Source organism: Eumetopias jubatus, unplaced genomic scaffold (genome assembly GCF_037043125.1).
Source record: "Eumetopias jubatus isolate StellerSeaLion01/CBP00866 unplaced genomic scaffold, mEumJub1_p1.0 scaffold_5, whole genome shotgun sequence".
Lineage (NCBI taxonomy): Eukaryota > Metazoa > Chordata > Mammalia > Carnivora > Otariidae > Eumetopias > Eumetopias jubatus.
The window spans coordinates 125,146,688-125,172,853 of record NW_028274811.1 but is presented as its reverse complement, the minus strand read 5'-3'; the positions used below and the strand labels follow the sequence as shown (position 1 = coordinate 125,172,853).

General features: G+C 33.4%; 1 protein-coding gene across 3 annotated transcripts in view; it reads left to right on the top strand.

Annotated features, from left to right (window-relative positions):
* Nucleotides 1-26,166, top strand: part of NIPBL (NIPBL cohesin loading factor) — a 201,820-nt gene that overhangs the window by 131,373 nt on the left and 44,281 nt on the right. For all 3 annotated transcript variants that reach the window (XM_028098111.2, XM_028098113.2, XM_028098112.2), the window contains 14 exons: nucleotides 4,224-4,406; nucleotides 8,780-8,977; nucleotides 9,219-9,290; nucleotides 9,380-9,469; nucleotides 11,189-11,292; nucleotides 13,615-13,701; nucleotides 16,185-16,416; nucleotides 17,222-17,373; nucleotides 17,946-18,026; nucleotides 18,745-18,845; nucleotides 20,152-20,290; nucleotides 22,200-22,282; nucleotides 22,867-22,999; nucleotides 23,850-23,993. In XM_028098111.2, coding sequence (XP_027953912.1) covers nucleotides 4,224-4,406; nucleotides 8,780-8,977; nucleotides 9,219-9,290; nucleotides 9,380-9,469; nucleotides 11,189-11,292; nucleotides 13,615-13,701; nucleotides 16,185-16,416; nucleotides 17,222-17,373; nucleotides 17,946-18,026; nucleotides 18,745-18,845; nucleotides 20,152-20,290; nucleotides 22,200-22,282; nucleotides 22,867-22,999; nucleotides 23,850-23,993 — 1,799 coding nt within the window. The remainder of the gene's footprint in view (nucleotides 1-4,223; nucleotides 4,407-8,779; nucleotides 8,978-9,218; nucleotides 9,291-9,379; nucleotides 9,470-11,188; nucleotides 11,293-13,614; nucleotides 13,702-16,184; nucleotides 16,417-17,221; nucleotides 17,374-17,945; nucleotides 18,027-18,744; nucleotides 18,846-20,151; nucleotides 20,291-22,199; nucleotides 22,283-22,866; nucleotides 23,000-23,849; nucleotides 23,994-26,166) is intronic.

The window sequence follows — 26,166 nt, the reverse complement described above, 5'->3', positions numbered from 1 at the left end:
TTTTGTTGTTATGTTATGTCACCATACAATACATCATTAGTTTTTGATGTAGTGATCCACACTTCATTGTTTTCGTATAACACCCAGTGCTCCATTCAGAACGTGCCCTCCTTAATACCCACCAGGCTAACCCATCCCCCACCCCCCCTTGCCTCTAACACCCTCAGTTTGTTTCTCAGAGTCCTCAAAACTTTTGACACCAATCTTCCATATCCCTGTATTCACTGAGGATTTGGCACAGGCTTCTTCTTTACCCCTAGTACTACCATCAGGTTATAACCTTGGGGTCCCTGTGAAAGGAACATTCAATGTCCTGGTCTCATAGTTGAACCACACATTTTTTTAGTTTCTCTTTAGGTTGCTGCTTTTTGTTCATACCTCCCAACTGTTACCATATTTCAGGGCTATGTAATCTGCAATTTATGCTCCTTGGTTGTACTTCTTAACAGTGGCTTCAAATAAAGATATAGGCTTGCATTTAGGAACCATTTCCACCAAAAAATATGTATCTTCAAACCATATTAACCCACTTAGGGTCACAAAATGGGCCGATTGACAATATACACTACAAAATTTTTGTTTTTCTTTTGCCTCTCAGTAAAGATCCATTTGATGCTACTCCCCTGTAATTTGTGTAGGTTATTCTAAGAGTTGTCACTTAACTACATTATACCTAAGATGTTTTTTATGACTTACATGATTTGGAGGTTTATGTGAGTTTCATGGTTTGTTTCTGAACATGACTGGTTTCCATTGTCTGAATCTTCAGTCCTAAAGAGTTCATTAATTGAGGTGGTTTATTTTAATCTTGGGGTTGTTTTTCACTTAAACAACACACATTTTTAGTTACCAGATTAGTGACTCTGAGACTTTTAGTAGTCTGGTTTTAATAATCTGCTCATTGTGCTAATAGGAGTGATTTATACTTGAATCCAAGATTATAAATGTAGCACATCTATACTTCTAGATGTGCTACATTTTAGATAGTATAGCTCTCATAAGTTTAGCCTTATGAGAGCTAGAAAATAGAGGTGTGCTGTGTCTATTATATATCTACAAAAGCTGAAAGTGTAGTACTTCACAAAATTGTGACTGAATGACATTATCCTCTCAAGCCAATAACTTAAAATTTTATGGTAATTCAAACACCTGATTTAGAGAATAAAGTAACTGGGATGGGAGAAATGAGGTGAGAAAGATAATCATAAAGTACGAGCAATCTGAAGTTTTTAAGAACAAATAACTCCACAAACAACAATAATTTATAAAATCATTGTGTTGAGAAATAGACATTTTTTCATTTAAAAGATTATTTCCTAATTCAGGGGAAAGAACATAACCAAGTATGTCATAGGCATCATTTGAGGTACTCACTGTTTATTCATATCAATTGAAGCTGAGTCAGTTATTCAGTCCTTAATAATGTATTAAATATGCTGATTGTGAGTATAGGAAAACCAAATATTTTATCTCTTAACCCTTGTAATCAAAGAACCTGGCTGAATCAGTTTATAAAGTGTTTTACTAAAAGGAAGAAAGGAGGTTTAATTCAGAAAATGCATAAACCTGTGGAATAGGTGTTTCTATTCAAAATGAAAGAGGGTTTACTTTTGGAGGATGGTACATTGAGAGACATTACCCCCCATTGCTGGATTTTTTTTTCTTTAAGTAGGGTCATCTTCAGAAATGAAACATTTGGTCTTTGAATTATGTTGCTGTAACTTTCAGAGTTATACAGACGTTAAAATGATCTACAGAATACAAAAGCTCTTAAATTTGATAGCATTCTTTTTAATTTAGGGAATAAGAGATGGTGAATTACAATGAATAAACTTTGATGCCTGCTTTATCAAATATATGACATAAGTTTTCTGTGTCTGGCTATTGTGAGGAATTTTTTTTTTGAAGAGAGCAGACTCCTTGCTCTGGGGATATAATAAACCATTGTAAAGAGAGTACAAGTACCAATACATACATTGACCCTTGATTATTTTTGTATATTTATCTGTATATTATAATTCTGGGATATTAGTATCAGGTCAGTATATGTCTCTGAGAATGGGAATTTAGTCTAAGCAGAACATAATCAGAGAAATCTGCTTTCTAAAAAATTTCATGATGGACTAAAGGCCAAATACTTTGGGCTGTCTATATTTAAATACCCAAAAAGGTTTATAACATTTTAAGTAGTACAAAAAAGAAAGCATTTTCATTTTTTAAAATTTGGGAAATGTCTTCATTTGCCTATAAAATATAGTAATTCAGAAACTATATGGGAAGTACACTTGTAAGTGATCATAGGAAATTATGAATGATAGGCAATCAAAAAGCATTTATTAACCATTAACATATACATACTAAATATTATAGGTCATGTGGAAAGGGGAGATAAATACTAGAAAACATGATCCTTCTATCAGTAAAACACACATTTAATTAGAGGTGTTCAAGACATTAAGGACCTTTTTTTTTTTTTTAAGAGAAAGGGAGGAGCACAGGGAGAGAGAGAATCCCAAGCAGGCTCCACAATTAACGTGGAGCCCGGTGTCGGGCTCAGTCTCAGGACCCTGAGATCATGACCTGATCCTAAATCAAGAGTTGGATGCTTAGCAGACTGAGCCACCCAGGCACCCCAAGACATTAAGGAATTTTAAATGAGATGCATAGTGTATTTACCTTGGGGCTGAATGTATGGACAATCCAAAGCTACAGTTGGTTTCTTTTACCTGTATCAATATTCTAAAAAGTGGACATCACTGATAAAATACAGTTGAATTAAGAAAGCCAGCACAGAGTAATGTTGCATGATTTGAAAGTGACAACAGATAAGTACACTCAACATTAGTATGTCAGGTTTCTCAGCAATGAAGTCTTTGGAATATTACCAGTCACAAGTATTACATCTTTGTTGGGTAAAATTTTTGCTATGTGTGTCCTTAGAAAAATAAAGGAGTAAAAGTTAACTGAAATAATGCCTTCATGATGTTGACTAAAAGTTCCACAAAGAATAAAAAAGGATTATTCCTCCATCGAGATTAATAATTTATGTTTTATATTATTAAATTACTGGGATTATATATTGAGGCTTTGAAATTGTCTTAATCAGTACCCATTCATTTTTGTCATGATTATTTTTATCCTTTACATAAGTACTATTATCATTCAAATGTTGTAGTGTTAAGGTTGATTATAGTTACTAATATTCCCTGCTATAAACCACTAAGGTACTCTTTGCTCCCAATTTCTAAAATTTAGCAGGTAAGACATCATTTTTATACTTCTACTCAAAGATTTCCAAGGGTAAGTAATTTATCTTTAATAGTCATCAAGGACAAATTATCCTGAATAAATAGCTTTTGCTACTTCTTTGTTTTTAAGCTCTCAGTAGGGTGTTAAGAATTTGTTTCTTCATAGCAACTGTTAGTGTTTTTGTGGATATGTGTGTAGTATTAAGTAGTAAATATTATGTTAATGTTACTATGTTGGTATATTTTTATCCTGTCTTAGTCTTTCATGGGAAAATATGAACTTATTTCATAACAAACTTGAATTTGCTATTTTTAATTATAGACATTTACATTTTAATATATTTTTATTTATCCTGCCTTTCATGTTTTTATTCTCTTCAGTTTAATGCATATATTGGTTTATCTATTTGAGGAAGTTCTTTGTAATACTAAAGGCATTACCATGCCTCTCAAATAGACAGTAATAGGTAAAAGATATAAAACTCTTGTCCCAGCCACAGTATACAACCAAGAGCATAGAGGAAGAGAAGGGTATGATAAGTGTCTTCCAACTCTTCAAATTTGCACTGAGAGATAGTATTACTTTCAAACTGGTCCAGACCTCTGTAAAACAAATTTGGGTGCTACCAAGAATGCGAGATGAATCCCTTACTACATATAGACTGGATAATGCCAGCGGATCTCTCGTTTTAGACAGTTTTAGTCCATACACACAAATGAAGGCATTATATCAAAAATGGATGATATAACTACCCTTTTTATGTTTTTTAAGTTATTATATAATGATATATGTAAAAACTGCATTATCAGTTTAGGGTGAAACCTGTTAGAGTTTTAAATACGTGTTTTATTAAAATACAAAGCTGACTTAGAAAACTTATATAAATACTAATATTTCATTTTTATTGTGCTAATTTAGTTAAAATTTCCCTTTTATCTTCAGATTTAAATTCTTTTCTTACCTTTCATTAATAGGTAGTATAGATCAATCAGTGTTAAAAGAATTACCCCCCGAACTTCTGGCAGAAATTGAATCCACCATGCCACTTTGTGAACGTGTGAAAATGAATAAACGCAAGCGTAGCACAGTTAATGAAAAGCCAAAATATGCTGAAATCAGTTCAGATGAAGATAATGATAGTGATGAAGCTTTTGAATGTAAGTATCACATAACTTTATTATTATTTTAGAATTAAGCAGATTGATGTGTTTGTCTCATTCATAATTTGGGGGGTTAGGAAGAGTACAGTGATCTTAATTCTTAATAACATAGTATAGCAAGTTTTTTTCTTTGTACTTAAAAAATGTGCGAAAGATGAGATCAGTTGGCACCAAGAAAAGAAATTTAATGAGCTATAATTAGTGTCAAATAACACCGGTACGTGTCTGTATTTAGCAAACATTTATTGCGCTCCTACTGTATATGTTAGGCACTGAGAATAAAAATACAAATAAGATGTGGCCCCTGTCTTTGAAGAGCCTTCAGTCTAATGGGGGGAATTATGTAAACAGTTGTAGCACAGTGAGAAAAGTACAGTGATAATAAGTAAATCCAGGGTGCTATGGGAGCACATTGGATTGGCATCAGAATTATACTTGGGGGTTCAGGGAATACTTACTGGAAGAGGTGACACTTGAGTCTTGAAGGACACATAGGAGATAGCCAGGTGAAGAATTATTTAAAACCATACTATCACTAAATTATGAATGGATTAGCCACATTGCCAATTATCTGTGTGGTTTGGACCTGGCTTCTCCTTTTTGCCCAGCTGTGTCCTGGAATTCCTCCCTTGTTTCACTGTTTTCCAGAGCTGGCTTCTTCACTACACAGCTACCTCTCTACAACACTGTGATCACCTGTCTTTGCACTAGACTTGCTATACCTCGCCTGTCTTCCTACTGGTCCACTGAAAAAGTTCTTCTCTTTTATCCCTATCTTCCTTCTTCTGGAGCAAGAGAATTGAGCCTAGCCAAGAGGGGTCAGCAACCTTGTTTGACTTAAACGGCATTCAGTGGAAACAGACTATGGGAGATCTTCACTTGTGTGCCAACTGACTTAGTCATTATGACCAAAAGAAGTGGGAAGACCACCAGTGTGTTCTACCTTTTCCACCTAGTTTCCATAGATTGAGGTGTGACAAGCAAGGGCAGGAAGGACAGATGCATGCTGCCAATTTTAAATGTATATTGCTGATGGAAATCCTTCACCTCCTCCAAAGTTTTCAATGTTCATTTACTCTGATCTTTAAATTGTGAGCTCTTGAGCTATGAGGAGTAGACTATGAATACTGAACAAATATGAACAAAGTTTTAAAATTGAAATAAAATATATAGCAAAGTTAATCTGACATATTTAATTATATGTATAATTGTTATAACTTGTTATCATGAGATGTATTTATATGCAATATATTTCAATGACTTAAGTTAATACTTTTTTATTATAATCAAACATTTTGGTCATATGGGAACATATGCTCTGGAAAGGGAGAGGAAAAAGGAGATCTGGTGGCCCAGAAACTCACTCCCCTTTATATACATGCCTCTCCTTTACTCCTTCTCCTCCTCCCCCATCCCCCAAACATCACCTGTTTCTAAAGGGAATAGCTAAGGGTTAGTTGCAGATTGGTTTCAAATCACACTTCAACTCCATTTAACTTGAGAGAGTCTCCCTGCATTGCTAAACTGATGAGAATTTTGAAGCTACCTCACAGTTAAGTAGAAAGGATAGCATAATCAGAAATACCCACCAAGTGTAAAATAGGGGAGAGAGCCACACATGCCTTACGTTTGTCATCAGTGCAGTCGCTATTCTTTTCCTTGCTTTCTATTATGAGAGCTTGTCGTTTCATCTTTTGGGAGCACACACTGTCATCTTAAAGCCATGGATCCTGTTACATCTATTCCCAAGTATATTGAAAGCTGATATTAGAGAACCTCAGCTTCAACCTGCTAGGCGCAAGAAGTTTCTCTGGATTTTTCAAGAGACCTCAGAGTAGCTCCCTGGTTTTCTTAGTTTATTTCTATACAAGTAACTATAGAAAAATTGACTCGGAGCCTCTGATTTGAGAGATGAAAGAATTTCAGTTGGTTGTTGACATAAACAACCAAATTGTCATTATGACAAAAACAATGTAGTGAAAATATAGTGTAGTGCAAAATGTAGAAGTATTATGAGAACATAAGCACAAGCATTATGCTGCTTTGAGAGACTTTTTTGAAACTTAAGGTTTTACTGCAGTTAATCAAATTGGTTTCCTAAAAATCTAAAACTAAGGCAATTGTTTTATTGAAGGATGGGGGAAGGGTTGAGGGGTGGTAACTTTGAAAGTTGGGCCACATAGATTTGGGTAGCCATAACACAAATACAAGGTCATTGGATTGCTGGAGAAGGAGGAGGGAAGACATAGAAGCTAAGGAGCAATGTAGGTGAAATTTGGAAAGGGAAGGTGGAAGACACTCAAGGCATATTTTACCTACCTGTCTGCTGAGCTCCTCCCCTACTTCTTTCAGGGTTATGAGGGCAATAGAGAAAGAACAAACTAGTAACAGTGAATTGGGATCCTGATAGCCTTATTAGAACACACTGTATCTTAGAAGTTGGGTGGGGTTTTTTCTAATTTGCCATCCTGTTTTTATCCAAATTTCCTAAAGTTTAATGAATGTGAAACAGAAATCTTCAAGGCCTATAAAAATTACCACCAATACAGTATATTGTATGTTCTTGCTAACAATTTTAAGATTTTTCAAGCATTTTCTAATCATAGAATTGAATGCTTGAAATGGATTTCTTAAATTAAAATTCAGAAGGACTAAGTCAGTCATATTTGAGATCATAGAATACTACTTTCTGCACATTTCTGAACAAGCTTATTAGTTGTCATTTCTCATATTTAGTAGCTGTTTTAGTACTTATTGAAAAAATATTTAGTGAATGTTACATAAATGACCTGTTTCTCTGACACAAACATGCGCGCGCACACACACACACACCTCATATTAGTTTATAAGGCAGCCTCTCACTAAGAGAATGTACTGGGGCATACCCTAATTGTAAAGGGGGGGAGTCCTACTTCTTCCTCATATTTCATGTCAAATTTATGCCTAATTACAAAGAAAATCATTGGAGATTTAAATATATGCACTTATGTTTGTCTTTTTTTATGAAATATCTTGCTATGCCAAGCCTTTGACCAAAAAGTAGAGGAAACGAAATTATCTTTTTCTGCTATGCTGTCAGTAGATTGGACAGAAGGGTCCAGAACCAGAAACCAAACTAGATTCTTGAATAGGAGTAGCTAAGGCAGCATGTAAGAGTAAGGTTAGCCAGGGTACAGACATTGCTTATCCACCTTTAAGGTTAGCATCCTTAAATCTAAGGCTTTAAGGGGACTCAAACAAGAGTTTTAAGTATTTGAGTATTGATCATAGTTAGGAATTTGAAATAGAAGCCAGTTCAGAGACAGCAGGGTAGTCAGATTTAGTTCAGCAGACTGGAAAGTATTTCATTGCCACCACCAAGTGGTCAAAACAAGATGCCAAGATACAGGACACATCAGTTCTCTATCCTAGTTTTAAGTTGGTGGTGCTACACCCTAGAGCAGGTATGGTAAATATTTGTCACTTGTACCGCCCTCCAGCTCTCACAAGACAGACATTTCTAATCAGTCTTTCTTGTTGAAATATGATGCTTTCTTGGGGAAATAGAATGCTCTAGGCAGCTATTACCAGTTGATCAGAGTTGATGTGTCAGATGAAATCTGTTTGCCAGTTCTGCGTGGAAGTTCCTGTCAGTACTGGTGTTTTTAATGGAATGCTTAGACCCTTGGAAGTTTGGGGAAGGAACTGAAGGGTAACATACATAAATATGTTTATATAGCATGTATAAGCTTAAAAGCTTTTCTCCTTGGGTTTAAGCAAGTACGTTGTTGGAGAACTGAATTCAATATATGAATATTTACAACGGTACAGATTTATTCTATCTCTGTAGGTCTGTGATGTTAGATTATCAGTCTTTTGAATTTATACCTAAGTTTTGGGCTTAACTTGGCTTTTCATTGTTGGTATACATGATTACTCCATATTCTATAGCACTTTCTCAAAAGTTTACTTTTCCCCCAAACCCTGCTCCCCATCAGTAATTCAAATGCTTTAAGGTGTTTCTGTTTTTCATCCAAATCCTAGATAAAGATTGTTTTACATTCCTTAATTAATCCTGATGGTTAGATATTATCTTTACTGACTCACTGAATACCTTTCTTTGAAATGAGCCCTGTTTAATTCCCAGAACATTCCTATTTATTAGCAAACCAAATTCATGTAGAAATCTTTAAATCTAAAATAATAGGATAATGCTAAAATAAGTGATACCACTTCTATACCATAATTTATATTTCTGATTAAACAGAATGACTCCATTTCCTAGACCCACACAATGATTTTCCCCCATGTGGTTCATTTGTGAAGTACATACAAGTTTTAATAGTCTTTTTAAATGAGGTAAATTATTTGTCATGGGGATCTGCTTCTAGCCTCTAGGAAACGACATAAAAAAGATGATGATAAAGCATGGGAATATGAAGAGCGTGACAGAAGAAGTTCTGGGGATCATAGGAGAAGTGGCCACTCTCATGAAGGAAGAAGGAGTTCGGGTGGTGGTCGTTATCGAAACCGAAGCCCATCAGATTCTGACATGGAAGATTATTCTCCTCCTCCCAGCCTTAGTGAGGGTAATTCATCAGTGTCAACGGATTTCTTACATAAGCTGCTTTAAATTTAGGTCTTTAACTTTGAAGAATATCTGATACCTTTTTATGAGTTAATTAACAACTATTTGTTAAGACAGAAGTATATATTTAGTTTGGAATGGCAGTGGTTATTGTTTAAGTATTTAATGTTCTGGAGGAACAAAAATAGAAATATTTTAAGTTGTCATTCCTATATTTCAGTATTTCTTTATGTTTATTTTAGTTGCTAGAAAAATGAAGAAAAAAGAAAAACAGAAGAAGAGGAAAGCTTATGAACCAAAACTAACACCTGAAGGTAACATTTTTAGTTTGTCTTTGTTCATAGTCTTCAACTTCAGTTTTCTACATGTAATGTGATAAGTTTTTATTTTTTCTCTGTTGTAGAAATGATGGATTCTTCAACTTTTAAGAGATTCACAGCCTCAATAGAGAATATTTTGGATAATTTAGAAGATATGGATTTTACTGCATTTGGTAAAATCATTTTAAGATATATTTATTTACCTCTAAATATAAAGTCAGTTTTAAATATATTTATTTACCTATGTGTTTAGCTTTCTGCCAGTTCTCTAGTGCATACAGAGGGATGGCCTTTGCTCTCAAGAAACTTAAAATCTAGTTGTAGAGTCAAGTGTAGTCTATGTTTATTTGGTTGTTTTGTTTGGTTTTGCTTTAAAGATTATTTATTTGAGAGAGAGACAGACTCCCCGCTGAGCAGAGAGCCTGGTGTGGGACTCGATCCCAGGACTCTGGGATCATGACCTGAGCTGAAGGCAGATGCTTAACCGACTGAGCCACCCAGGCGCCCCTCAAAGTGTAGTCTATGTTATCAAGAAACTGAAAACTTTAATGTAATAATCAAGTATTATTGATAGTGTCTTTGGAATCCTGAGAATGCAGCTACCAGAGTAGGTGATAATAATTAAAGAAACCTTTATTCAGATGAGACATGAGTAGGTGCTAGGTAAGGAGAGTACTAGTATGAGCAAGGATGCAGAAATAGGAACCCATGCATCTGCTCATTTATTCTTATAGACAATATTTATTGAATACTTACTCTTTGTCAGCAGTATATTAAGTGCTAGAGATACAAAGGTAAATACCCCAGCCCCTGGCTTTAAGTAATTCCATCTAATATGGAAAACAAAATAGTAAACCAATTAGAATACAATAGGATTAATATATTCATATATTCCTTTTATAATAATATGTAAAGATCATATCTTTAAATATAAAAATGTAACACTGCTTACGGTATTTAGAGCTACCCTCAACAATTCCATGCCACTTTCAGCTGGTAAAAACACTAGTGCCTGATTTATACAAAAGCCATATAATATACAATAATTCTGATATGTCTGCCTATTTGAAAATGTCTTAAAAGTTACATTACCCTTTATATTTCATTACACTTTATTTTAAAAGTATTTGTTTTGTGAAGGTCACAAAGTATCATTAATGCATTTCTCCATTATTTGGCATACCAAATGTGTGCTGAGAAACTGTCTTCCATGTCATTTAAGATCCCAACAGGAAGACAGATGGCACTCTCAAATTAGGATAATTTGAGGAGGACTTATTTACAAAGAGACCAGTTACAGAGTTGGGGACAGATGGTGCCAGAATCTGGGGTTAACAGCCATGGAACTATTACCATCCCTACTCCGAAAGGAACAAGGGTAAAGAGAAGTTACCAGAACTCATTCTGTAGGGAAAATAATGTAGACTCCCTTGAAAAAAAGCAGTAACCTTTTGGTCAGAGGACATAGGCAGCCTGAGGAGACCTTACAAGGAAGGAGTGAGGGATATAAATACCCTGACCTCACTCTCCTTCTCTTTGATCTTCTGACAGGGCACCCCACTAGCTGAACCCAAACAAGCCAGAGGGGATGGGAGACTGTTGATGTAGTCCATACAGGTCAGCCTCTGGGGGCAGAGAGCTTGGTTGAAAAGGGTCAACAGTGTATCTAAAGTAGTGAAGATAAGAGATCTATCTCCTCCTCCCATCTTAGTCAGAACTCTGATGTTAATCCCTGTCCTTTCATTCAGGGTTTGCTTGAGGTTAACAGAAGCCTCTTAGATTGTTATTTGTTTAGTTTGTTTGTATTTCTTTGTCCAGAAATTTTATTGAAAAGTTAAGCTTACTATTTTGAGCTATTTATTGTACCTGAACTGTTTGGTTTGGTTTTTCAGGTGATGATGATGAAATTCCTCAGGAACTTCTTTTAGGAAAACATCAGCTTAATGAACTCGGCAGTGAATCTGCTAAAATTAAAGCAATGGGTATAATGGATAAGGTATCTCACTAAAAAAAAATTTATATATTTACTTAAGGTCTAATACTTGAAATTAAAGTTTTCAAGGTAAATTACAAAGATTACATAAAGTAAATAATAATGAAAACAATTTATGGTTGCCTTCTGAGAGTTTAACTGAACTATTTCTTTTTTAAAAAATAAGACTCAAAGAAGTATTCTGTAAATTATTCTAAAGAAAATCATATTATTGCATACAAGTTATATTAGTTTCATGTTTCAGAACCAGTTGATATTTGCATATATTGCAAAATGATCACAATAGTAAATCTGGTTAACATCCATCATCACACACAGTTACATTTTTTTTTCTGTGATGAGAACTTTTAAGTTCTACTCTCTTAGGAACTTTCAGATATGCAGGATAGTTTAACTGTAGTCACCATGCTGTACATTACATCCCAAGGACTTATTTATAACAGGAAATTTGTACCTTTTGACCATCTTCACCCACCTTAGCCTCTATCCCCAACCCCTCTGGCAACCACCCATCTGTTCTCTGTGTCTGTGTGTTTGGTTGGTTGATTGTTAGTAGTGGTTTTAGATTCCACATGTAAGTGAGATTATATGGCATTTGTCTTTGTCTGACTTATTACTCTTAACATAATGCCCTCAAGGACTAATCATGTTGTCACAAATGGCAAGATTTCCTTTTTTTTTTATGGAAAGATATTTCATTGACATTTTGTGTGTGTGTGTGTGTGTGTGTGTGTGTGTGTGTGTGTACACATTGTATTTTCTTTGTTCATCCATCAGTGGACACTTAACTTTGGATGCTTTCATGTCTTGGCTATTGTAAATAATCATGCAGTGAACATGGGCATGCATATATCTTTTTAAGTTAGTGTTTTCTTTTCCTTCAGATATATTCCCAGAAGTGGAATTGATGGATCTTATGGTGGTTCTATTTTTAGGTTTTTGAGGACCCTCCATACTGTTTTCCATAGTGGGTGCACCGTTTTACATTCTCACCAACAGTGCACAAAGGTTTCTATGAATTTGATTTTTAAAGATTGTATTTATTTATTTGACACAGAGAGAGAGAGACAGCAGTAGAGGGAACATGAGCAGGGGGAGTGTGAGAGGGAGAAGCAGGCTTCCCGCTGAGCAGGGAGCCCGATGCAGGACTCGATCCCAGAACCCTGGGATTACGACCCAAGCCAAAGGCAGACACCTAAGGACTGAGCCACCCAGGCACCCCTGAATTTCATTTTTAAAGCCAGACATATCACATAGTTAACCAATAATTAACGTGTTGTTAGTTCACAATGATATTACTATATGCAATGAGGGATATATTGATTTATTTTTTGTGCAGGAAAATGGCATCAGTTTTCTGAAGTGACACTGCCAATCCTAGGTTTTATTTCATAAATTCCATAATTATATATAGCTAATATTTCAATTTCACAAGGTGAATTTGCTGAGTATTTTCAAAGTATGGAAAGTTTACCAAAAGTCTCAGTAGTTTAATCTGTTATGAAATTATCTAAAGCAGTATTTGGGGGAACTTGTTTCTATACTCCAGCATAAATAATCAAAATGTACTTAATGTCAGTTACTCTATTGATCCTTCCATTTGACTCTTCTGACTGATTTGGTTGAGAGTCCTAGTTGCATGCTAGTAGTCTAAAAGGAGACCTGTTCAATCAGGAGAATATGAGTAACAGTTGCCTCCTAGCAGAACCTTTAAATCGACTACTAATTTTTTAGGTAGAGAAAGCATCCTTTCTAAGAAATGAAATAGGAGATACTTTTTAAAATAAGAAAGATTTCTTCTGAAAAAAAAAGGTGTTACTTTACCTTTGTAACTTTTATCATTTACAGTTTTATGCTTTATTCGTAATACCACCTTGAATTTTAAGACACCTGCTGAATAACACTGTGGTGTGGAAACCATAGTATAATTAAATCAACAGATGAAAACTTGAGAGAGAGAGAGAGAAAGAGTGTGTGTGTGTGTGTTCGTTCATATGCATGTTCAGTATCACTGCCACAAGAACAGGGAGCCAGGTATCAGAACAAACTAAATCTTGACTAGCTATATGGTAAGAGTTGAGTTAGTAGTGTGCATATGTGCCCATTCTGTGTTTGCTTTTCTGTCTTTCAGAAACAAGTGATTAATTCTCTACATAATTCAGATTTAAGTAGAGAATCTAAGGTGGGAAAATTTTCCCACTCTTTAAGCGGGTGGTAATGTTATATGTTCCGTAGCCCAAAGGTGGTAATTGTACATGTTTCTTGAATAATTTATCACTTTTACCAATGATTGATTAAAAATATATATATATGTTGCTATTTTAGCTTTCCACTGACAAAACTGTGAAAGTCCTAAATATCTTGGAGAAGAATATTCAAGATGGGTCAAAGCTTTCCACTTTGTTAAATCATGTAAGTTCAAGATCCATATTGTTAATTTTACCTTTACTATTGTTAAGATACAAGTTTTTTTCAAAAGAACTCTGATTTACAGGGGAAGTCTCAAATTTCTTTTTTTTTTTTTGAGCTTGTTACATTCATTAGCAGTTCTACTAAATTACACTTTTAGTAATTCATAATTACATTGTTGATTCACAGCTTTAACCTAAACAGACAACAGATGTAAATTCATTTCAATTTACGGGACTGTTCCTTAATTTTACATTATGCTCTTCCTTGTGTATGATTGTGTTTAAAATATTTTTTTCATTTATGAAATGATAGTAATTCTTTTTCTTGTTTGAAATGATAGTAATTCTTTTTCTTGACCTTCCTGAAGAATTAAATAGAAACCTTATATTGTATCCTAAAACAGTAATCCTTATATACCTTTTTTTTTTTTTTTTTAGATTTTATTTATTTGCGAGAGAGAGCACACACGAGTGGGGGGAGGGATCAAGGGAAAGGGAGTAGCAGACTCCCACCTGAGCAGGGAGCCCATCGTGGGGCTTGATCCCAGGACCCTGAGATCATGACCTGAGCAGAACGTAGACACTTAACCAGCTAAACCACCCAGGCACCCCTATACCATTTTATACCTAGTTCAAATGGTCATTGAAAGGATTAAATAATTTAATTCATGTAAAGTGCTTAACAATGTTTCCATATATTAAGTTCTCAATAAACATTAACAGCAACTGTTAATATATTTTAGTACCTTTATGTCAAAAACAGTAGCAACGTAATGTAATGGTTTATAAACTGATAAAAGTAAATTGCCTGGAATCTTCCTTCTTAGCACTGTAGCAGACTTTAAAAATCATGTGTATTCAAATTGATCTTGATAGCTCTACCATTAATGAATACAAACACTAATACAGGCATTAAAATGAGATTAGAATTTGGGAAAGTTTTAAGTTACTGAATTTTCCTTATTGCAGAAAATTTCCAAACCACAAGCTCAAAAAGGTCCATATTCTCATCTAACAATAACCACTATTAACACTTTTGATATATGGTATTTCCATTCTCATATATGCATATATACTGTATATATTTAGTACATGCACTGGATCTTAGAAATGTTCTTGAGTTTGCCAAAGCCACAGGATTGCTAAGTGATCTACATGGAATAAAAAATGTAGAAAAATAAACTCAGATGTATTTCTATGGTTTCTTAAATATATCTGTGCTTTTCCAATGCCCTTTTTAAATCAGCTTTTGAATCAGAAACAAAGGGCTTAAAGAAAGGGGGGTGCTTAGAGAAACCCATAGTGGCAATCTGCTGCATCCTTAGTCTTCAAACTATATTTGAAACACTTTGACAAGAAACTGTAATTAATCTCAAGAATCTTGAGTTCTGGAGAGCTGGCTGACTCAATTCCTGAAGCCGTAACATTATTTAATGTGTTGCAGATAATCTTAACATTTTACATGAATGATAAACCTCCTTAACTGACTCTTCCATACAGCAATTTTAATATTAAAGAAAAGCTGCTTTATCTTACTTTTATGAGTAGGTATGTAAGCAGTAAAATGGAAGAAAGCTTAGAGAGTTAGGAAAAAAGTAATGGAGTTTGTAGGCATTAGTGATTGGAAAGCCCTTCTCGTGCTTTTATTTGTTTCATTTCCCAATGTATATGCTTTGAATAGCATGCATTTGAAAGTATTCCTAGAGTATAAAGTTAGTATTTCATAAGTAAACATGTGATAGGAGGATTTTCACTCTAAGATTAAAAACACTCCTTCCCATTGGTAATGTAAGTTACTAGTGTGTAAATTAAAATGCAATCTTCTGTCAGTTGTCGAATTATCCATTTTAGAAAATAAATTATGTTTTCGGTAGTCTGCATAATAACAACTTTTTAGTATCTGTTTCAAAAATAACTGTTTTTGAAAAACAAATAATGGGAATGATTGAGTCAATAACATTTTACTACTTTTAAATGCAGCTCTACCATTCAATTTTCGCTTTGTTCTCACAACAGCAAGCAGAACTTGCAGAGTTTTGACTATCATGTTTATACTCCAAACAAAATTATTTATATACAATTACAGTCTTTCCTAAAATCTTAGGTTTGGATAAAGTACATGGAAGATACTATAATTTTGTTATTGGAGCGTCATCTAGTGGTGAATTAGGAGATAGAATATATTATATTTGAAAACTTTGAAACAAAAATCTTAAAGTAACATCAGTATTTGTACTTCATTCCTGATGTTCATGAATATATATGTACATGCATCGGGGTGCCTGGCTGGCTCAGTCAGTAGATAGAGCACATGACTCTTGATCTTGGGCTCATGAGTTCAAGCACCACATTGGGCTTAGAGCTTACTTAAAAAAAATGTATATACATCAAAACACCATGAAAATCAAATATATCATAATTTTTTAATATTTTAACCTATAAATGTGTTTATTTCCATTTCATTAACAATGTACTGTTTTATAGAATAACGATACTGAAGAAGAAGAAAGATTATGGAGAGACCTTATTATGGAGAGAGTTACAAAATCAGCAGATGCCTGTCTTACAACTATCAACATTATGACATCCCCTAACATGCCAAAAGCTGTATATATTGAGGATGTAATTGAAAGAGTTATACAGTACACTAAATTTCATTTGCAGAATACACTCTATCCTCAGTATGATCCTGTTTACAGATTAGATCCTCACGGAGGTTAGTTTGCCTTTTTATATTGGAAGTTTTTGAATATTATGTCAGAATTATCTGTTAATTTTATTATGTTGGATGGGTCAGAATGCAATAACTTAAAATGGCACAAAAATTACTAACTAGATCATATAAATTGTAATAAATACTGGCTTTGATGTGGCTAGAGTTAGAACTTTTAGTTAATCCAGTACTTGTTCAAGAATAATGTCTTTAACAAATATTTACATACAATAGAAGTAATTTCTACTGGTCAGGGAAAATCCCAGATAATATTAGCTTCTGGTTCTATTTATCACTTCACCATAATTTTATGCAGAATATTAGTTATCTACAAAATGGATTGATTTAAGATGTATAATCTTTCTCTTATTTATAACCTGAATAAATGAGCAGTGAAATAGTTAACATGTACATGTAATGAGAAGGGGACATACTTGGTTTATGAATAATATACAATTAATTACTTATTGTTTAATAATTGCAAGTTAAAGGGAAATACAATCTTACTGTCCTGCACCAATGAGAAAAAATAGAAATAAAGATACATATTTTACAAGAATTTAGTAGCCACTGGAATGTACCATAGATTATCTGTTATAAGAATGATTACTTGCTATCTAAATATCCCTAGAGAATAATTTTCTGTTTTAATAAATAACCGGCTTTATTTGCCAGGTTATATTTTTATGTAGCACAACCCCCCCCCAAAAAAAGTGTTCCCTTAATTCAGAATACAGTTTTATTACTGTTTATTAAAAATTATTAAAAGTTGATAAATTACTTGTTTGAATTTTTTCTTTCATTTTAGGAGGCTTGTTAAGTTCAAAGGCAAAACGGGCTAAATGTTCTACCCATAAGCAGAGAGTAATAGTAATGCTTTATAATAAAGTTTGTGACATTGTTAGCAGCTTATCAGAATTGCTAGAGATACAGCTTCTTACAGACACAACAATTCTTCAGGTAAGGTGTTTTTTTTTAAGGATTTTGTTCAATTTTAGACCAAACGATGTAAGAATAGAGGGTCTAAGTGAGTTCAGTATAACCTTGCTTGCTCGGTGATAATGCCAACACTATTTTAATTTTTTCCATTCAGAATATATATAAAATGAAGAAATACAAGTCCAGGGAAGTTTTAAAAAGAAACATTTAGGGCAAAAGATAGGTGAATATAGTATAAACTCTAAACTCCATAAATTCTTTGAAAGGTAAATGATTACTTCCTTTGAAATATGCCAGAATATTTTCATCCAGAGTAGCAAAATGTACTGTTTCTTTATATTGTAACATTTATCAACTCAAAATGTGGAGATCAGAGGAATGACGGCTATGGAAAGAAAGTATGTACTAATGTACTCTGCTTGAGGGTGAAAGGAGCAGAGAAAGAACTAGATTGATACTAATGATTAATGAGGGGAAAGAAAATGACCTCTCGGTTTTTTCCAGTAAGTTTATGAATGTTTTGGAATTTAGTTAAGTTAGAATGTTACCGAAATCAACTAGAGATGTGTACTGATTACGTTTTGTGTGTGCAGGTATCATCAATGGGAATAACACCATTTTTTGTGGAAAATGTCAGTGAACTACAATTATGTGCCATTAAGTTAGTCACTGCAGTAAGTATAAATTCATACTTTTAGTTATCCCCCTGGAAAAATAATATTGATATCATTTAATCCAAATTTGCAAAAATTAATGCAGATTGAAGTTTTCTATAGATTTATTTCAGCATAAGGACTATTTTTGTGTGCCTTATATTTTAAACTTTTCTAAATTTTTATTTTATTTAAATTCAATTAATTAACATATAGTATATTATTAGTTTCAGAGGTAGAGTTCAGTGATTCATCAGTCTTATATAATACCCAGTGCTCATTACATCACGTGCCTCCTTAATGTCCCATCACCCAGTTACCCCATCCCTCCACTCCCTCCCCTCCAGCATCCCTCAGTTTGTTTCCTATGATAAAGAATCTCTTATGGTTTGTCTCCTTCTCTGATTTTGTCTTGTTTTATTTTTCCCTTCTAAATTTTTAAAAAATATCTCCGTTAATAATTCCTTAATATCTACAATTAAGTCAGAATTGTTTAAAATCATTTACATTTTGTCTTTCCGTCTCCAAGATAGTATACCCCTCTAAATAAAACTAGTATACTCTAACTTCTACAAGAATGTTATAATTAATGATGGAAAAGTTGTGTAAATTAAGTCACTGTCATTGAAGATGTTGAAAACATTTTCATTGTAAATGGCAGATATTTTTTATCATGTGATATCATTTTTGTTTTCAAATAAATATAAACTAAGTTTGAAATCTTATAATTACTAAACAGGTATTCTCAAGATACGAAAAACATAGGCAGTTAATTTTGGAAGAAATTTTTACTTCACTTGCAAGATTACCAACCAGCAAGAGGAGTTTGAGGAACTTCAGGTGACTAATTATATCAAAGGCTAAGTACAGCGAAGAATTACATTATATTGTAGTCCTTATAAATTTATTCCTTAACTGTGATTTTTATTTTAGTGATCAAATAAAAGGCAATTTAGTCAGAGCAGCATGAAGAATAGCTTGGGTATGTGAAAAAGCAGTGCATGTTTGGGGGACTTAAGTTCATTGATTCTCAGGTGTAAAGATCTATGACAGGGTATTTCAGTCATGATGCTTTTGACATTTTGGGCAGTTAATACTTTGTTGTGAAAGGCTGTTCTGTACATGGTAAGATGTTTAGCAGCATCCTGACCTATAACTTCTAGATGACAAGAGAACAACCCACCTACCCACCCCCTCCAATTGTGACAGCCAAAATTTTCTCTAGACACTGGCAGATGTCCCCTGAGGGGCAAAATCACCCCTGATTAAGCCATGTTAGGGAATATGGCTTGAAAAAGTCAAAGGCAGTTCAAGTGTTTTATAAGCCATACTAAGGAACTTGGACTTAATCCTTTATACAGTAGAAAGTCATTAAATAATATGTTTAAAAGCTGGAAGATTACTCTGGCAGCAGTGTGGAGAATAGACGTGAAGATTAAAAGCTCTTAAATCACTAAGCAACAGGGTAACTAAGAAATGTTATCCACTGCTGTAGTCAGCATTATTGTCTTTTTTGTCCTAGGGAATCATCATCATTATCGTAACTATTATAATTTCCTGAGTGATTAAGTGTGTTGACCTGGCATATAGGGTTATATTTAGATTGTTTTGAAGGTTGTCTTATGTAAAATAATTATCAGCATATAAGAGAATTCTTATACCTTTACAGTATCTGTAGACTTAAAGATTTAAATTTGGTTTTTTTATATTCTATGTCACTGCCCTCATACCCTAGCACAGATGATCAAGAGCTGACTGAATCAGATTTTAATAAGAAAATGAGTACCAGAATGTAGGGACATTTGGAAATCTAGAAGACTTTTCTCATTTTAAAAATCATTTTGAGAAATATTTGATATTTTTCATGTATAAATCTTTGCCTGCAGTGCATATAGAGTATAGAAATTTGTATTAAATATTGCATTTTCCTTTGACTATTTTAATTATCTAAGTATGTATAGACATTGAATTGGTACTTTCTCTAATTTATTAAAAATAATTTGACTTAAGGACACTATTACAAGGACTAAAGATAATGCCTAGAAATATTAGTAAAGCATCCTGAAATTTTCAGATGATAGATGACATGTAGAGTGAAATTCTCCTCATTCTTTGTATGATTTAAATATTTTCTTCTCCGTGAAAGGTTAAATAGTAGTGATATGGATGGAGAGCCTATGTATATTCAGATGGTTACGGCACTGGTTTTACAACTAATTCAGTGTGTTGTACACTTACCATCATCAGAGAAGGACTCTAATTCAGAAGAGGACTCAAATAAAAAAGTAAGGAATCTTTTATAACTTTGTACTTTTATAGGAAGAAGCACCTAAATTCTCTGCCATTCTTAAAAAACTGACGTTCTTAATTAGAGCCTTATGGTTGGTCATTAGGATCCTTGTAGAGCACTAGACTAATTTTTAGGAGACATGAGTTCTGGTACTGACTATTTTGTCTACCAATCATGAGACATATGGATCATTTTAATCAGAGTTTCTTTCTTCAGCTATAAAATGAGAATGATAATAGCTAACAAGCCTTTCATACCAACCACTAAGTTTGAAGTTAGATAGTGAATGTGCAAGTGAATATTATAATATATAATATCTGTACTACTCCATACCATATAATTGTAATATAATTAATGTAATTCCCATGCAGAAGATGAGTTTATGCCTCACTGTTGAGTAACTATAACCAAGATTTGCTCTTAGCTTTGTAGCTTTTACCCGTCAAAGCTTACAATTTTTCCAGGTCCTTAGAGTATTATAAAAGGTTAAAAAGAAACAGGAATGATTTTGTTTCTCTCTTCCGTTATTTTCAGAATTTTGTGTATGTGTATAATAGTATATAATTAAGTAAGTGAAAAATGCCTATCAAAAATTTGAGGTCGTTCTCCCAATCTGATTATTTTCTCTCCAATCTTTCCTTCCTTGTCTTTGGTGACACGTATCACAAGAAAGTTTATCTGCCTCCATTTACTTATTTATTTAGTTATCTGCATACATTTGACATAGAATTTTTGTTTTTTTAAGATTTTATTTATTTATTTGACAGAGAGAGACACAGTGAGAGAAGGAACACAAGCAGAGGGAATGGGAGAGGGAGAAGCAGGCTTCCCGCTGAGCAGCGAGCCTGATGCAGGGCTTGATCCCAGGATGCTGGGATCATGACCTGAGCCAAAGGCAGAACTTAATGACTGGGCCACCCAGGCACCCCTGACGTCGAATTTTTTAAACTTACATAAATGATATAGTGACATATTTACAGCTATTTTTTCAGTCAACATTGTTTTTAATACATAATAACTAATACTTCTCTTGACTTGGGTTAAATATATATAACTATCACGATTTAAGAGTTTCTCTAGGTATACTTAGAAGTAGAATATTAAATCATAGTGTACATGTATTTTTTTTGTACATGTATTTTTAACTTTACTAGAACTTGTCAGTTTGCTCAAAAAAGTATTATTCTAGCTTATTTTCTTTCTTTTAGATTTTGCCTAGTCAGTCTGAAATGATACCATGTTCTATTTTGCATTTTCCTGGTAACTAGTGAGCTTTTTCATGTATTTTTTCACCTTTGGGTTTCCAGAACTTTGAATTGACTGTTCATATCTTAATCTTGAAATTTCTCATGAAGGAATTGAATTTTATTTTGTACTGCAGCATTTCCTAAACTTGGAACTTGAAATGTCTTTTTGTAAATTCTTTTTGTATTTTCAGTCAATTTCTTCTTCTGACCTAGATCATAAGAAATTATTGATACTGCATTTGCTAACCACATTTGTTACTCTTTCATATTTTAATAAACTAAAATGAACTCAGTATTTTTACTTAGTTTTTATAAAGTATTGAAATGTGTTTACTGATTGTAGCTTCTGTCTTTATATATAAAAGAATAGTTTAAGCTTCTTTTTTTTAGAGAAGGAAGAGGGAGAGAGGCAGAGGGAGGGAGAGAGAGAAACTTAAGCAGGCTCCACGCCCATAGCAGGGTTCCATCTCAGGACCCTAAAATCATGACCTGAGTTGAAATCAAGAGTCGATGCTTCACCATCTGAGCCATCCACGTGCCCCATAAGCTTCTTAATGTTTAAATGTATTGCCCCTATTCAGTAATAACATGACAGCAACTGAATGAACTTATTCTTTTGATTCTTATATCTATGTAAATTCATTTTTCTCAATCTAGGTTGACCAAGATGTTGTCATTACCAACTCTTATGAAACAGCCATGAGAACAGCCCAAAACTTCCTTTCCATCTTCCTTAAAAAGTGAGCAAAACTAATATAATCTGATTTTTATTTCCCCAGTATAGAAAATAGTTCATTTATTTTAGGTAAATGGTTAATCCAATTTCCTGCCATAACCTGAACCTTAAATATGTCACCTTTGTCCTTGGTCTCCTAATCTTTAAAATGAGGCATTTGAAATACTAAAATCTTCTTGGGAACTTACTTATATGTTTGACTCCACAAGTTGAAGTACTAGATTGAAATTCTGTAATTTTTCTTCAGTAAATATTGGAGAATTCTAATTGAATAGGAAAGTTTGTAGAGAGTGGTTTAGTCGGCCTTCATAAGAATTTGTGGTAATCTCAGAGAAAGAGTGGTCATTTTTAAAAATTGGTGTGCTTGCTGAAAAACAGTGTTTATACTAGGCAATAAATGAATTCCCTAGCAGGGGAAAGAATAAAATTTGAGAAATAGATTCATTTTATGCCATGTTATATTTAATGTACTCTCTTATAACTTGTTATTAGATATGGGGAAAAGAAAACTTAGTTAACAAAATTTCAATCGTATTGGTAGACATGTCACCTAAATTCACAGCCTTTTCACTATTTATCTTCGAACAGATGTGGTAGTAAGCAAGGTGAAGAAGATTACAGACCACTATTTGAAAATTTTGTTCAAGACCTTCTTTCAACAGTCAATAAGCCTGAATGGCCAGCTGCTGAACTACTCCTTAGTTTGTTAGGGAGACTGTTGGTAAGAGTATAGCATTTAAAGATTATTAGATTACTAGAAGACAACATAATGAGGATGTACTCTGATTCACAGATGATGAATTCTTTAAAAATGTGTAAGGAAATATGACCATTGCATCTTTATTTTTGCATGTGCATAACTGTACACAGTATTGTCAGTATTTTGTAGAAAACTTTGAAATCTTGTGATTTGGGTGCTTTCATTTCATTACATAAGATAGCAGTGCTTTAAAAACTTTTTTCTTTGGTTTGGAAGTGCCATATTGTTAGTTAAAAGCATCTCAACACTGAGTCATAAGTTACTGCAGTTAATTCATTTCAAAGCATGAAACTGATTAACATGAACACTTTGTCATCATTAAGAGTATTTCTAAAAACATGACACTTTCTAGTTCTCATGTAATACAATAGGAAAATGCAAAGAAATATTATGATTTCTCTTTTTATTTTTAAAATTTATTTAAACTTGTGCAATGCAAATTGTTATAAAGCTTTTGGGACCTTACTTTCTGTGAACCAGAAAATGTAATAATACTATTCTGAAACCAAGATAACATTTCATAGGCATTAGAATTCCAGGATAAGAAATTCTTATTCAGTAATATCCCATTTTTCACAAGTAAGCAGTTGAGCCTACATTTAAAGAAAATGACTGTGTTCTTAGGATTAATCTATACTTTTTTTTTTCATGAAAATGTTCAGATTCCAGAAACTCAAAAGGCAGTCACTTATGGAACAATACCACAAAAATTGTTTAAATTTCAGATAATACAACATAGATTTGGAATTTATATGATAAACTGCTCTAAAAATTTATAAATTGATTAAATTAAAATTATTTTTATGTTTAGGTTCATCAATTCAGTAACAAGTCAACAGAGATGGCTTTAAGAGTGGCATCTCTTGATTACCTTGGAACTGTTGCTGCACGATTAAGGAAAGATGCGGTTACAAGCAAAATGGATCAGGGGTCTATAGAACGAATTTTAAAACAGGTATTGAGATAAAGGATTAAAATTATGGGGATAAATATTAGTTAAGTACTTTCTTTAGGTATTCTTATATTAGTGTTGCATTTCATTTTATAGATTCAAAGTAAGATCTTACATTTCTAAAAGTGAGCTTTTCAAAAGCCCCACAGAGAAAGTTAATACCGTAGGGTATATTATAGTGTCTAACAGGAACTTTTAAGTGATTTATATAAATCCTTAGTTTACTTTCTTTCTGTGAACTGCTTTTATAAATGTATGATGCTGTTTTCTGTTTCGTTTAAGTTTTATTTAATTCTTTAGTTTACTAAGATGATTTAGCATTCCCAATCAAGTCATTTTATACCTTTGAATTTTGATAATTTTTTTATATTGGGGAAAAGTGAGGAGGTCTTCCTTTCATTTTATTAGATAGAGATTTCATGTCTGGCAAAAAAAAGTATTTTATTGCTCCACTTTTTTTTTAAGTGTGGGTGAGGTGCTAGTAATGCTAAAAGTGACTTAAGAAAATTATTAGGTAAATGATCTCTAATCCTACCATATACAACTGTTTTCATTTTCTTTCTACTCTTTTTTTTTTAATATTCATAGCCATATTCATACTGGCCATTAGAAACGCCTTTTATATTTTTTTAGTGTACTTTGTATTTTGAAATAATTTATATTACTAATATAATAATTTATATATTAAACACAAAAAAGAGGAATAGTACAGAGTTCCCACAAACCTTTCTCCCAAATTCCTTAATTCCTTAATTGTTGATAATTTATAACATTTGCTTTATCTTTGTGCAACATTTACATGCATGCAAAATATACGTGTATATCTGTGTGTTTCTGTGTATATGTCACGTATATCTGTGTGTTTTTTTTTTCTGAACTGTTTGAGCAAACTTAATGCCCCCATTACCCTTGAATTTCAAAGTATGGTTCCCTGGACAAGAAGTGCTAATATTTACATCACCTAGGGACTTGCTGGAAACGCAAATTCTCAGGACTTTCCTACTGAATAGAAAATTCCTGTGGGTGGGGCCCAGCATTGCTTTTTGATAGACCCTCCAGGTGATTCTAATGAATGCTAAAGTTTGAGAACCACTGCTTAGTGTATATTTTCTATAAACAAGAACTCTTGCTTAAATATTCCAGTACACTTCTAAAAAGCAAGAAATTACCATTAATATGATACTCCCATCTAAAATAATGCTGCCATTCCTATTCTATTTCATGGGTTATAATTTGTTGCTATCATTATTTTAATGCTCAGATTGTCCTAGATACAACCAGTGAGAGCCCCTTTTAGCTGGCTTTTGTATCTTTTTTATATATTCCCATCCCATCTTTCTTTGAGAACTTTACTTTGTGGCACAAGATATTTCAGGATCCTCAGTCCTCTTTTACTTTCCTTGCCTCAGCCCTGGAATCTGCCATTTCACCAAATACTACTGGTTCTTTTTATTGGAGAATGGTAGTTTAGAAACAAAGACCTAGGTACCAAGTTTCAGTATTTCTTAGAGTGGACCTAGGACTTCTTCATTACATATGATCATGTCGGTTGTACACTGTAAAACTTGAGGGGGGAGGGATCATTTGTAAATATTCTTATGGTTCTTGATATACCTCCACCTCGCTTTTGGACAATTTACACTGTCCTAGTTTACATTGCTATGATGGATTTCTCCATGTATCCATTTCGCCACACTCTTAAACATGGGTTATTCTAGTCTTTGTTTTCTACTTAGAGATATTCTAAACCATATTGGCATTTTGTGTGGTAAAGCTAGAGTATAAGCTGTAGGCATGAATGTCAGCTCACAGTTTCTCGCTCTATATTGTTCATGACAGGACCTTAAGATTCAGTATCTTTCTGTTCCTAGATCAAGTGAACATATATTTAATATCCTACATGAAATAAAGTACTGTTTTGTATTATAAATAAAAGTATTTCTCTTTCAGAATGTTTTTAAATATCCCAAAGACAGCTATAACAAATAGTAAAACAGATAATAACAGTTTCCATTTTTAGATTAAAAGTTTGGAATGGCCTCCTTTTTTCCATACAGAAAACCAGTGCTAGGACCTTCCTATTTCTGAATACTTAACACTTATTCTGATATTTATGTCCACTACCTACGCGCCTTCTTCAAATAAAGATGACATATAGTTCATAAAAAGGCCAGTC